Source organism: Carassius carassius, chromosome 15 (genome assembly GCF_963082965.1).
Source record: "Carassius carassius chromosome 15, fCarCar2.1, whole genome shotgun sequence".
Taxonomy (NCBI): Eukaryota; Metazoa; Chordata; class Actinopteri; order Cypriniformes; family Cyprinidae; genus Carassius; species Carassius carassius.
Genome location: NC_081769.1, coordinates 15,430,614 through 15,445,447, shown reverse-complemented (window position 1 = coordinate 15,445,447; position 14,834 = coordinate 15,430,614). Strand labels below are relative to the sequence as shown.

Below are 14,834 nucleotides of genomic sequence, written 5' to 3'. Positions count from 1 at the left end.
TGGAAGGTCTAACACATGAACTGTGTCTGACTGACAAACAGCCAAATATGGCCCCACGTTTTCTGAGAAGCGCTGTTTTGCATCATGAAAATCAGTCAGAGGGCGTTTCTCCCCAGATCATATTTCAGTAATCAGTTCGCTCAAATCACAACTCAAGCGTGAAACAAGGAACACATGAGTCTCAACTTTTTTTTTCTTTTCCAAAACCTCATCATTCCTTCTGTGATTGCCTCATCTTTTCTTTTTCATTGGTCACACACTGTCAGCACTAAACTACCGCTGCAAGTAATTCGCCCTAAAATTACCTACGGTCGCATTGGGTAAAGAGTAACTGCTCCCTCGTACTCCCTGCCCAGAGAAGGTTGAGGGTGACTCATTTGGTAAACTATTCAACGGACACATTCCAGTCCCACATAGGGCCATTGTTCTTGCTCCTGGGTGCCCAGATGGGTGATGGGAAAGCAGGGAGGGAGGGGGCTGCACATTACATTGGCAACCCTGAAAGCCCTCGGAGGCAACATGCAATCTGAACTCACTGCTTATCACCAGAGCTGCTCTAGTTCACATGCTGAAACTCAGTGTTAGGATGTTGAATAAAACCGATGTTTTTAATAAGGTTTTAGTTTATTGATACATTGTGAAACTTCATTTTTCCCAAGCTGAATCAGTATTTTGATCTGCATGGGTAAACTCTATTAAACTTTTTCCTGTGTTTAAGCATCTCACTTTGTTCTCTATGCTGACGTCTTAATATAAAAGGGTTCATAGCATGAAGAATCTAATTTTCCATGTACTGTTTACAAGAGTTCATTGTACTATGAAAATATGCTGTCATTTTCAGAACTTGACACTTCCTCCCCAGTGACCATTTACTGAAACTTAAGCTGAAAATGAGGAAGTGTGAATAACATTATTCCTAAACAGTAGAATTAAGTGAAATGCGGAAGAGTTAGTTAAACCTAATGCCGCACCTGCTGCTTCACATATCCTTTGTGATTTCTTTGTTTATATAAAAAAAAAAAAAAGTTCGCTAAAAATTAGCCCTAATTTAGTCACCCTCATGTTGTTCCAAACCTATATTACCTTTTCTTTGTTCTGCTGAATATGAGGACATTAAAGACACTTTGAACAATGTTTTTGTCATTATGAAAGTCAAAAAATCTGATACCATATCTGATGAAGTGTGATGTAATCAGTGTTTTAAATTCTTATAGGAGTGAGTTAAACCTAAATTACAATCAGTTCATCATACAATTTAATAGTTGCATCAAAAGACTCACCCTGACTCCACGTCACCCTGGTGCTATTTTGGAGAGTATGGTGATGCGGAGGAGACGAATTGTTGAAAAAAGTCCAAAACAAATTTTATTTTGCACACAAAAAGTATTCTCGTAGCTTCGTAAAATTACGGTTGAACCCCTGATTTCACATGGATTATTTTACCAACCTCCTTGCTATGTTTGTGGACCTTAATCGTGTAAGGATCCTTGCTGTCTATGTAGGGTCAGAGAGCTCTCAGATTCCATCAAAAATATCTTAATTTGTGTTCCAAAGACAAACGGAGGTCTTACGGTTTTGGAACAACATGAGGGTGTGAAATTGATAACAGAATTAGCATTTTTGGGTGAACTATCCCTTTAATGTTCTTTCTGAAGCTTGAAAGTGTAGGACCCCATTGATTTCTACAGTTTGGACAATCATTCTTCAAAGCATCTCGTATTCTTATTGATTTTGGAACAACAATGTTGAGGAGGAGAAAATTATGAGTGAACTATCACTTTCATTTCGAAATCTGATTCTCAGCCCCATGACTCCTGGATCCGTCATGTGCGCTGGAATGTGGCATGGATGGTTTCGTGGATGAGACAAAGGCTGCGCCACAGGGGCCCTGCTGTCCCCAAATCCATAACCCCTACAATGGAGCAGTGCACTGGGAACACTCAGTGCCTGACAATGGACACTAATTGCTGGTTAACTTGAAAACTCTCAAGTGTTCTAATTTATAATCTGACATCCAAAGATCTTCAATGGCCTTTGTGTGTTTGCACAGTGAAGCTAAATATGACCACAGGCCAATGAGAGCAAATCTGAGCCTCCACAATAGTTGTGCTAGCGTGCATGCAAGCATATCATGCAAAAATAAAGAACGCCCTTCTGATGAATATTAAAAACAACTACACAAATGTGACAGCATTACTAAAGACTTCTTTTGGATGTCAGAAGTTAGTACAGCAGGACTTCAGATTTTATGAGCGAGACAAAACTCCATTTGTGTGGAAACAGATACAGTTCTGAAGGGGAGGGCTGACCCTGTCTCGATTTTCCTCTCTTGTCACAAAGGCCTTGCGAAAGCAGCCAGTTTGTTGACATGCCTTTTTGATAACCGGCACTCTAGAACATTCTTGTTGATTCGGTTTAACATTATCAGTGTCGCACATCTCCAGAGTGAAAGCACCAGAAATGAAACAAGATGACTGTTTTCAGGCCGTTTAACTTTTATGTGCATTAACAAGGTTTAAACTAGCCTTTCTTTAATCAACATTAGTTGCCAGACAGATGTAATTACTCCGACAGCTGTCATACAGATGGCCGCCTTCCCTCCTGTTATATAGAAGTTAATGGCATTGTAAGTGCTGAATACTCTGCTGTATTGGATTCTAAATTAATACTTTGAGTATTTTTTTTTAGTTCCAATCACAAGTTAGTGTTCATTATATAGTAAGGTATTTTTTTCTTTGTAGAAAATCAATGTGAAATTGTGTTTCACTATAATTAATATCTCTCTGAAAAATACATTGTTTATCATTAATGAAATGTGATTAAAATCATTCAGAGGTCCGGTTTGCTTCAGCGCCAGTTCTGCATTATCATTCTCGTTCAGTCTTGTGAGCTCCACTGCGTGCCGATTTTCCCTTCTCCATGTTGGAATAAATCACGTCACTGTTTCAGTCTATAACGGTTCAATCTCAGGCTACCAATCCTAATCTTGCAATCTTAGCAGACAGGAAGGAGTGGAGGATAAAAACAATGGGCTTGGGACAGGAGTGCAAGTCCAGTTGCTGTGAATAGAAAAAAAAAAAAAGTATTAAGGGAAGTCCCTGATGTGATAAACATACGTTGAGAAACACAATCATGATCAGACAGGTCTTTCAGAGATGAGCCGCCTATCAGTACAGACATGCATGATTTCCTGTTCTGAAGAATTTCACCTAAGAATGTGTGATACAGCTAAAAATATATATCTCTGTATTAATGTTTGCAGTGCAATGGAATAAAAAAAAACCCACATCCATTTTAAAGCATAATTTTAATCAAACAGCTATTTTAATCAGTAATACACAGTATTCATTAATTTATATTCATATTCATGTATATAAACAGCTGTTGTTTTCACAGTTTGTTTTACAGTTAAAAAAAACTGCAATATTGTGAAATAATTACATTTGAATTTATTTTAAAATGCAAATTAATTAATGCGATGGTAAAGCTGAATCTTCAGCAGCCATTCCCAAAGTCTTCAGTGATAGATGATCCTTCAGAAATGTTAATATGCTGATTTGGTGCTCCAAAAAAAAAAACCACATTTATAATGTATGTATAAGGGGTGTAACGGTAAATGTAAGGGACTCATTACGTATCTCATTACGTTTAATGTTCTTAAAAGGAATACATTATACATTTTGCAGTAAATATATTTGCACTCCTTTCTGAGGCGCTCCATCATGCATTAAAGTTTAACCGTGACTCGATTGCTATATAAATAGCAATATAAATAACACAATATTTGCGAAACAGAAATAAGCACACTGATTGTCCATTGTATTTATATAATGTCAAATTATAGAGATTGGAGAGAATTCCATTAAATTCTTATAAATTTTTTAATTTTCCTTTACACGTCGCCTGCATTATGAGATAAACAAACGTCATCTTCTGCCACACTTTGTTCCTGTGGTCGACAGCGCCATCTAGCAGTTTGGCTGAAGAAAGACACATGGACGCAAACGCATGACAGATAAGCATGTGTTAATATCAAAAGTTGTCACTCCAAAATGTGTATTTGAACCTTTGTTTTTTTGATATTTGCCAAAACATCATCCTTTGTTAAAACTGAGATTTATCACGGTACAAATGTGTACCAAACCAAGGTTGGTGAACGGTACGGTATGGTTCGGTCTTTTATAGAGGACCGTTGCACCCCAAGTATGCATACACACACAGAAATAAAAAGCAATATTTACCTAAATATATTTGAATAAACATGAAAAATGTCACACTTAGACATCCATGAACATTGACTTGGCTGCAAATGACTCAGATTCATTCAGTTTTGAATCAGTTGAAACTATGCAAACATTAGTAGGAAATTATTATTTTATATCTAACTTATAAACAATAACTTAAAAAATAGCAAAATTGCCTCATGACACCACTCTCATCATGAATGACTAATTTTGTTAGTTCTGAATGAACCTCAAATCTTACTCACAATTTCACCCTCGTTCCCACCAAAATCCAAGTAGAGGATCCGTACTCCATCATCAGCAGACATCTTCAGCTTTTCAAATGGGTAACTGAAGAGAGGCTGTGCCACAGAGCTGTCCTGTCCATCTGCTATGACAGAGAAGCCTCGCTCATAATGAATGACCAAGCGACAGTCCTGACCCTGATACATACAACCTGAGGAAACAAAAACACAAAGAATATTCTGATTAAATACAGCCATCACGATTACCATAAAAAAAATTACGTCCAGTTGTCATACCAGAGGGTTAAGAAACAGACATGTGAAGCAAATTATTATTATTAATTATTATTATTATGATTATTAGATCCTTAAAATTTTCCTATTGAAATACAACTACTTTTCTGAGTGGATGAAATTGTTCCAATTTACCGAATTATTCAAGTAGATGCTTTCACATTTCTGATATTAAAGGCTCGGGTACAATTTCATAATAAAATATCACGTATAACAATCCAAATAAAAATAAATTAATACAGTAAGTGTACTAATAAGTACTAATGGAACTGCCTTTCTGGTTGATCAATCCAAGCAAATTCCATTAAGGTGCGAATAAAATGAAAAAGGATTCCATTTGTGAGATAAATGTCCTTTGATTCGCCTGATAATTGCAACATTATTCATCCCCAGTAATCTCTGCTCAATATCTCCCTGGTTTCATCAAATACATCACAGGACTCCATGTATCCAGTATCACCCCTCCAATACATTCAATTGCAGCTCATCAGGCACCACAGGATGTGTGGAAACCTACTGTTACCGTGTCTATTGTGAGTGTGCCAGTGATCCACTTCTGCTGTTCTCTCCATTTGCCCCAATAAAGCTCCCTGAATCTCTCTTTGACCGGGTAATTGCAAGGCTAGTGTGTTCTTTTCACATTGTGTGTCTTTGAGAAACCTCTGGCTACAGTACAGTCCATTAGGCTGATTAGATCATCACAGCAATGAAAAAGAATATTCTTCAGCAATTTACCCATTAAATTGGAATTACACTGACATTAAACACCTATTAATTACACATTTTGGGTGAGGGGCTCCAAAAAATTGGATTTAGGACTACTCTTCCCATGTTGCTTTTAACAATACTGTAACCTTATCCCCATCAAAACAGCTTGATCTTCAGGACTGAGAGACTCTTTCCCTCCAGATGGGCTTTTAGTCAGTCACAAACATCCTCTCTTTCACCATCAACAGCTTAGCATAGGAATTTTTGGGCCTCTCAACTACAATAACTTTGTAATAATTCAGTAACTCAGCAGTTTAAGGTCCCTAATATGTCTATGCATGCTTATCTTTACCAAATTAATAATAACAACACATTTACTTTATATTATGTTTTAGTAAACATGAAAGTACAACTAAATAGGACAAGAAAACCAAATAATATAATCCATACACTACAGATACTATACTATAAATGGAGCCAGAATATCGTTCTATTTTGCAACCTAAATCAAAGATGAAATGTGGAAAGAGCCACAGAGTGGTTCTATACATTCATAAGATTCATAACAACATGCTAAACGTTTTTAAAATATAGCATCTTACTACAAAATTTGAAATGGTCCCATGCTCAAAATGGCTGACATAGGAAAATTGGGTATTGATTGATTCAATACACTGTACCGAATCTAATGATACTGTTCAGAAATTCTAAACAAAAAAGTAAATTTAGACCAGTAGGAAGTACTGTTCTGAAATGTTTGGTATAGTACGTACCAAGTTTGGTCATATTCGTAAGCATTGCGAAGACAGCCTCATGTAAATTTTTGTGTGAATTTTGTCACATTTGTTAAAGTACTTTACGAGAATGGTTTGATCAATAAGAAATCTCTTGATAACTTTTACCAGCATTATCTGAATATGATCTGAGCCAATTTTGGTGAAAATCGGACAAACCGTCTGGGACGAGTTTGAAAAAGTAGGTTTTTCGCAAAATTGCAAAAAATCTTGGTTCGTACAAATTTAAATTTTGGTGTGCGTTTGACTCGGCATGAACCAAGGAATCAGAGGAAAAATATTTTTGCTTCTAGAACATATGGTTCAAAAGTTATTAGAAATACGAATGCACACTGAGCTATTGGTGGCATTAGAGAACTTGAGATAGAGACTCCAAATTTGCTATGGTTAATATTGAGACTGTCCTCTATGTGCCAAATTTCATAACTTTCCCCCAAAAGTGGTTTTATAGGCAGCGATAGACTCCCAGAGTGGATGAAGAAGAAAAAGAAGACTAAGACTAATGGATACAATAGTTATCCAAGCACTTTCATTACTTGGCCCCTATTAAACTATTACATTTGGCCTTAGGTTTGCTTCTTAAAAAATGTATTGACTATTATTATCATTCCAAACTGAAACAGGATTTTAAAGTCTTGTGGTCAGCAAAAAAAAAAAAATGACAACCTACGAAAAGAGAACTAAGAGAATGATTCTTTGGAGACACAAATTCTCTGAACAGATTATAATATTAGACTAAACACAGGTAATAGAGCATCAGCTGCCAAATGGGCCTTTCCCATAAAATTCCAAATATGGAGCAGTTCCAAGATCCTGACGCAAACAGGAACTTTTTAAGGGAACAAATATGTCAAATCCAGTCTAACGTGTTATTCGTCTGGTTTGTTTTGAGACGATCTGCATCCGTTGCTCTTTCCTACAAACTCAAAGTAATAATCTTCTCCCAAATGTATTAATTAGAGAGTGACGTGTTGTAACAAGGCCAGTCTATTTTTATTGTACAAAGTTTTCTCACAGCACTGTTAACATACTTAACTCATGACAGTAGAATCAGCATTAATCGCTGCTCAGTTTAATCTCAACCTACTTGCCATTCCAGCTTTGTACGTTAAGTACAAATGATCTCAAAGCCTGATCTCAGAACAGTGAAAATATCTGACAGAAAGGGAAAACTGCAAAATATCCAAATAAGGCACAGTGCTCTCCAGGGCCTCACTTGCAGTTCAGTAACAGCAGATACATTTCCTATCAGTCCAGGCCAAGGGACTGCCTAAGAGCTTCAATTCCCAGAACGCTTTGCTCGGTGCCCCTTGCCTTCTGCATTGAGACCACACAGGAACTCTGCCATGGCATTCCGTTCTAAAAATACACTCTTTACTCTTTAAACGACTTCAATATGAATAACGCACATCCAAAACTCCGAAATATTGTAGTGCAGCACATAATGTTTTTGAATTCACTGTACAGTTGGAGTCATGGACCGCAGCCTCAGATGACCGAGACGCATTTATCTTTGCATGGAAGCTTGCTAGTATATATGTATATATATATATATAGTATATACACTTTACTATGTATAGTAATGAAACAGAGACATTAATTTACTCAGAGACACGCAGATGTATATTTAAATAGCATGGAACTCATAAGTACCAAAAATAATTCTGCGGTGGTTCCTCTTTTAGAACCTCTGTTCTTTAGCATCAGTGTGAAAACCCCATTTTGGAAACTTGGAAGGGTGTTGGTGTGAACAGGCCATAAGACCCGTGAAAGGAGCAAGACGTAAGATCCATACTCACTGGTAGTGACTTCTTTGATCATCTCAGCAGCTGCGTGGCAGCCAGTGACTATCTGTCTGGTCCAGAGTGACAAGTCCTTGCAGGTCTCTGCTCTGAAAAGATGGGCTTCGATACCCAATCTGGTTCCCGTCCGTGTAGCAAAGCACAGCTCGCCACCAAGCTGTGGTGAACCCTTATCTGGACCAGAATGCACCAGCCTACGATTAAAAACTCAAGATAAGTGCACCATAGAAATCACATACATAAAAACTATGTTTTTTAGTGCTTCTATATGAAAGTGTCTTAGATTACCATGGTATTACTATGTTCCCATCACAGTACTTTTTATTATTTGCATTTCATAATATTTATTCAACTATTTTAAAGTACTTCAAAAATATGATAAATGGTATTACTGTGGTACATTTACAAAAACACAATAGTACCCAATAGAATTTAAGTACCACGCTAGTTTTTGTAAGTGCAACAAAACAACTTCAATTGACTGAATTTTTCATTTAACATCATGTTTCTTAACATCCTTTTGCTGAAATCAGTCTCTCTAAGTTCAGGTTTGATATTAAATAGAATGCAGCAGTCAGGCTTCGACTGCAAATTCCCATTCATGTTCTCCATAAGGGAACTGATTTGAGCTGGTTGGTTTTGTTCATGGCTTATAACTTTTTAATGAAGAGTTAACCCCTATGGGAAAAATTTATGGGAAAATACTTCAGCAACCAAGACCGCTGAAGACCTATATACGGGCTTTGGATTGGTCCAATGAGTTTTCACCGTTGGCGTGGCTTGCCGGCTTGACAGAACTTGAGATTTCACAGAGGAAGTCAAGCTAAAATAAGTTTTAAAAAGTTTTGAGAAAAAGCATAGCAATACTCTGCCATTTTGGACAATCTCAGGGTCAACAAAACATTAGCACATGCCAGCTGAGCCTGTGATAACTGCCCTATCGGCCCTAGAGTGAGATATGGGCTGCAGTCCAGTTAAACGTGGACTTTAAATCTATCCGTTGCAGTAATAGCTGCCACCTCATACAGCTTCAACAGGCCTTTAATAGCCATAATGTTTTTGTACGGTTTCCTTCCAGCTGGCCTGCAGTTGTGTATTTTAGTTCCCAATTGATCAGCACTGCCAACTGGCATGCAAAAAGTGTGTGTGTGTGTGTGTGTTTACATGTGTGTGTACAGAGGCACATGTTTAACAGAAGGGAGAGGAGGAGTGTGTACCTTGATTGGTTTTACAAAGGTGTGTTTGTATGAACGAGCAAAACGAGAGCAGTAACGCTGTGTGTGTGTGTGTGTGTGTGTGTGTGTGTACCGTGTGGCGAGCAGAGGGTAGGTGTGTGTCGGGCTGAGCCAGTGTTCTCTCATGCGTGGCATACTGTCAAACAGCAGCAGGTCCTTCTCCGTCAACATCACCAGCACCGGCTTCCAGCACTGTCTCTCACTTTCCGTCTGAAACACACACGCACCATGTGTAACTTGTGAATAGCCTTTCAGGTGCTATATAATTACATTTTGTCCTAATTTTCCTCGTCTATTCATATGAAAGCCAGTGTAAAACGTCAAGTGCAGACATTAAGTCTTTTGTTCATCTGAGAGACTTGTTAATTAACATTGTCAAAGCGGTAAACCTCTCAAGGGTGTCTCCTTTAAGGCCACTTCCTGTGATTAACCACGGCAACTCCAAATACTTTCAGAACAAAGTAAAGCTTCAAAACCATTCAGGCTCTTTAACTTTTACTGATGTATCAGCAAAATGAGCACTTAAGTCCAGAGGTGTGTGTGTGTGTGTGTGTGTGTGTGATGTGATCTAATATGCATATTTTATACTAATGGAATGTATGAGAAACCATATGTAACGTTCAGATGGTCTAAAAAATGTTACATCATGTTTAAAGCATATCAAGACAACTCCAACTGCTTAGTCAGCAACCATGACACCCTGTTTACTGTCTTGATGCAAGTTCCTGTTTCTCACATATAAAACTTGCTGGAAGGTAGGCCTATGTGCACATATTTGTTGTTTGGTATATAAGACCTGTACAAGGTTTACTTTATGCCATTTGGGGAAGAATGTAGGTATATGCACAAGGGTTATTTCCCTACCAATCTCCATACGTGGTGCTTTTTTTATCATGCATAAATTCATCAGCATATTGTTTACATAAGCAGAGCGTCTTTGTTGTTCTGTATTGGAAACATTCCTAAAACAAGATAAAGTTACCAGAGAAGTAAAACAATATGCCATCTTGAAAGTAAGTTTATTATTCGAACCTCACTGGAAAATATAACTTTAAGCAAAATGTACAGTGGCCGAGAAAGCTCAACATCTTCATCTGTTTGACAGCACATGTGCTGCAAATACAACACAACCAAAAACACAAACTCGTTGAAAATACTCAAAACACAAACAAATACGAACAAGCTGCAAATACGCACAGAAAACATCGGAAATATTTAAGAGAACTGCAACAAGAGACGAACCTGGCTGGGATCTGCTTATTAATGTCTACTCTGAAAGGTGAGATTTTTGTTTATTTTAACATCCCGATCATAATATAATTCCTTTAGTTTTTTTTAGTTTTGCTTTACATCTGTCTTTCCCCTTCAGATGACTTTACAAACCCCTTTCTGCCACTCCCCTCTAACCACCATTCTGTTGTGAAACAGATCAATTCCAGATGGATAAAAACAAATCCCACTCAACATTTTTTCCCCCTCACTGAATATTTAGTTTCACTCTGAAATATATGGAAGTCTGTTTCCATGCAGAATAAAATAAAGAAAAATTAAGAAGTTAATTCCAACATTTTCTCTCACAATTCAGACTTTTCCTCACAATTCAGAGATTATATCTCGCAATTCTTTTTTTCTTAGAATTGCAATATAAACTCAGGAAACAATATAAACACCTTCATAGTTTACATCTTGCAATTGTGAGTTAACAAGTGGCAATTCTGTTTTGTTTTTTGTTTTCACCACAGAATAATAAAAAAAAAATCATTGTGGCTTTTTATCTCACACATCAAAACTTTTTCTCGCAATAGCAAGTTTATATACACTCACCTAAAGGATTATTAGGAATGCAATTATCTAATCAACCAATCACATGGCAGTTGCTTCAATGCATTTAGGGGTGTGGTCCTGGTCAAGACAATCTCCTGAACTCCAAACTTAATCCCACGGCCTACCTGAGCATTGTTTCTGACCATGTCCATCCCTTTATGACCACCATGTACCCATCCTCTGATGGCTACTTCCAGCAGGATAATGCACCATGTCACACAGCTCAAATCATTTCAAATTGGTTTCTTGAACATGACAATGAGTTCACTGTACTAAAATGGCCCCCACAGTCACCAGATCTCAACCCAACAGAGCATCTTTGGGATGTGGTGGAACGGGAGCTTCGTGCCCTGGATGTGCATCCCACAAATCTCCATCAACTGCAAGATGCTATCCTATCAATATGGGTCAACATTTCTAAAGAATGCTTTCAGCACCTTGTTGAATCAATGCCATGTAGAATTAATGCAGTTCTGAAGGCGAAAGGGGGTCAAACACAGTATTAGTATGGTGTTCCTAATAATCCTTTAGGTGAGTGTATAACGATTCAGATATTTCTTAGAATTGCAAATTATAAGTATAAATCTTGAAAGCCTAGGTGTTTGGTGGGGGGGGGTTCATATTGTACCCATTTCAAAAACCTTATTCCAACTCATTGTGACCCGGAAGAGAAGACGATATTTGTTATTATGCTTCAGAATATTTTAACTGACCCTCTGATGTCACATGGACTACTTTGAAGATGTTTTTCTTACCTTTCTGGACATGGACAGTATACTGTACATACATTTTCATTTTCGGACTAAATCTAAAATATCTTAAACTGTGTTCCGAAGATGAATGGAGGTCTCACGGGTTTGGAACGACATGAGGGTGAGTTATTAATGACATAATTTTCATTTTTGGGTGAACTAACCCTTTAACAATGTTATACACTGACTTAATGAGCTCAAAAGTAAACACGCTTTACAACGGAGTAATAGTTCACAAAGTTTTCCCAATAAGACCTTAAGTTGAGCCCAAGTGTGATTTACTGCTGAAGCCCTGCTCTATGACAGATGTCTCCTCAGGGCTTTGATATTCTGACAGACCACTCAAATCCTCACAAATCACAGGGCTGCTCTTCAGAGGGTCAGTTTGCCTTAAGGCTAAAGAGAGACCCCAGCGGGGCTGAGTGCATCAGAAGCAGATGCGTAACCACAAACTGGCCCTTGTTATAAGCTCCGGCCTTTGCACAAAGAAATCTGCTCGCTGTCTGGGCATTCGGAGCGCTGGAGGTTTTTTGCTCTCATATAATTATTCATCAAGGGGCCGGCAGGTTGGTAATAGGAGACGGTACGAGAGAGCTCTCATTAAAGGGCAGGCTGAGACGGTGCTGCCCACAGCCCTGCCATCACCGCAGTTCTCTATTAGCCAGCCCTGCCAGGCCTCAACTAATTGGACGGCGATGAAAAGGAAATTTAATAGGGAGGAAAAACCTGCGGTCACACTGAGAAGAGTCATCCTCCATCAATCGCTCCAGCACTGCACACCACGATTTCTGAGAATGCCTAAAAAAAAGCACTTCAGAACTGTCCGTACAATTTTCAGGACGTTAGCCATGTTTCCAACCAGAGCGTTACAGTATAACCAGACCCTGTTAAAATGCTTGTGTGTGATCTTTACAGTTTGTTCAAAAATGCTGTTGCAAACATTAACATTTATACAAGAGGACTATCACACAAGTGGGAAACGGGAGGGATGCAGAGCTCAGAGAACAGTTGTATCGAATGAAGTCAGTTAAATACAAAACATTCAAAGGCTGTTAAATTAGCTCCACAATCTCAAACGATCAACTGTCAACTTAATCATGTATATGAATATGATTAGATATTAGATAGTTATGCAGGAACTACGGATGTAGGTTTAATATATTTCCTGTAATGTGATGAGACTACATTGCAGTAGCGTAACATCTTTCATTCTGCTATGCAATAGGCAATTTGAAACGTGTAATATGTATTAAATTAAAGAGTGACTGTTAATGAATGCAGGTGTTGATGTATTTCTAATTAAAATGTCATATCGGGTGGGACATTTTCCTTTTTTTAAAATATTAAATAGCAGTTCACTTACATAACAGTCCCAACAAAGCAGTACTTGACAGTTTGGGAAAGGGCTCTTTAAAACTGCTTGACTGAGATGTTTCACATGGTACTGACGGGAAACCAAGTTTCATTTATCCCAATGGAAAGCATGTATATCGCTTCCTATTCTCTATATAGTCCACTATTCAAAACATAAGAACTAGCAAATGTGAAGAAGTAACCATTTCAGATGCAACTGTAGCATCTTTTTACAATGTCAGCAGCAGGACTCTTCAGATACTAGACAGCATTCGATTGCACAAAAAATCTGATATGCATGTCTGCTAAATGTGAATTTTGTACACTAAAACCTTAAAGGTCATTCCAAACCTGTATGAACTTATTTCTTATGTTAAACACAAAAGAAGATATTTTGAAGAACCAAACAGTTGTTGGTCTCCATTGACTTCCACAGCAGGGAAAGAAATACTATGGAAGTCAATAGGGACCATCAACCGTATGATTAGCATTCTTCAAAATATCTTCTTTATTGTTTAACATAAAGACTCATACAGGTTTGGAACGACATGAGAGTGAGTAAATGATAACAACATTTTCATTTTTGGTGAACTATTCCTTTAAGTTCGTTTTATATTAAAAGCCACAAAACTTCCATTTTGATTTCATGGGGAAATATAATTTTGTTGTTTTCATTATTCAACTAAATGTTCTCATTAGCTGTTGCAATAATCTTGTGTTTTTGAATGGACTTACAGTGGAATGTAAGTGACAAATATTACCAGTCATACTTGTGGGTGGTTTAATAAAAAAATGCTCTAAAGAGCACTTCAACAAGCTCAATATCAACCACTCTGTTTTCTCATTTATGCTATTTTTTATAACTAAGTTTTAAGTGACTGTATAAAGTCTTTGCATATCCAAAATTATCATAAAGCTGGAAACATATTACAATGGAACACTTACATCAAACCAAAGACCTTGAGTTGATGCTGAGTTTTATTCAGCATCAAGACATCCCTGTGACATACCTAGACAGTGTATTTTTACCAGATTTGACTAACTTTTGCCCTACAGCTAAATGACACGTTAAAAAAAAACAAGTTCTGATGATGATGTACGTTCATGCCATGTACATTTAATTCGAGCTGAACTGATTTGTGCTGGACAGCAGGAACAGATGGGCTGGTGACATCACTAAGGCATAGTTCATAAATATTAATTCAGTTTTGCAAAAATACTTTAACATTTTGTCTTCCATTCTGATAAATGTGAATATAGTCTCAGGGTTTTCATGAAATTGTATGCAACAAGTTTCCACCTTTTCCGCTAGCCATCCGAGGTGTCGGATCTCTCGACTCCCGGCGATGCCGTGGCGGCCCGCGTGTTCCCGGAGTTCACAGATGACTTTACTGGTGAGGTTTGTGATGGCAGTTTGCATTAAAGTGAACCAGGTCTGGGCAGAAGATGTGTCTTTATGTCTCATGACTATTGTGTGCTTGGCATCAGAGGAGTGCAGCTCAATCTGCCTGAAACACAAGAAAGAAAGACAAGGAGCACAAGCTACAGGTTATTAAAAGAATAGTTCAAGCAAAACTTTAATTATATTGCCCTTTTTTATTACA

At 37.7% G+C, this 14,834-nt stretch overlaps 1 protein-coding gene across 1 annotated transcript in view; it reads right to left on the bottom strand.

The window, feature by feature from the left end:
• Positions 1–2,475: 2,475 nt before the first annotated feature.
• The window catches only part of sntb1 (syntrophin, basic 1), a 36,462-nt gene continuing 24,103 nt past the window's right edge, over positions 2,476–14,834 (bottom strand). Inside the window, exons 3-7 of the mRNA XM_059567539.1 lie at positions 14,531–14,738; positions 9,375–9,511; positions 8,064–8,260; positions 4,490–4,680; positions 2,476–3,059 (exon numbers count right to left, since the gene is read on the bottom strand). Coding sequence (XP_059423522.1) covers positions 2,967–3,059; positions 4,490–4,680; positions 8,064–8,260; positions 9,375–9,511; positions 14,531–14,738 — 826 coding nt within the window. The 3' untranslated portion in view covers positions 2,476–2,966. The remainder of the gene's footprint in view (positions 3,060–4,489; positions 4,681–8,063; positions 8,261–9,374; positions 9,512–14,530; positions 14,739–14,834) is intronic.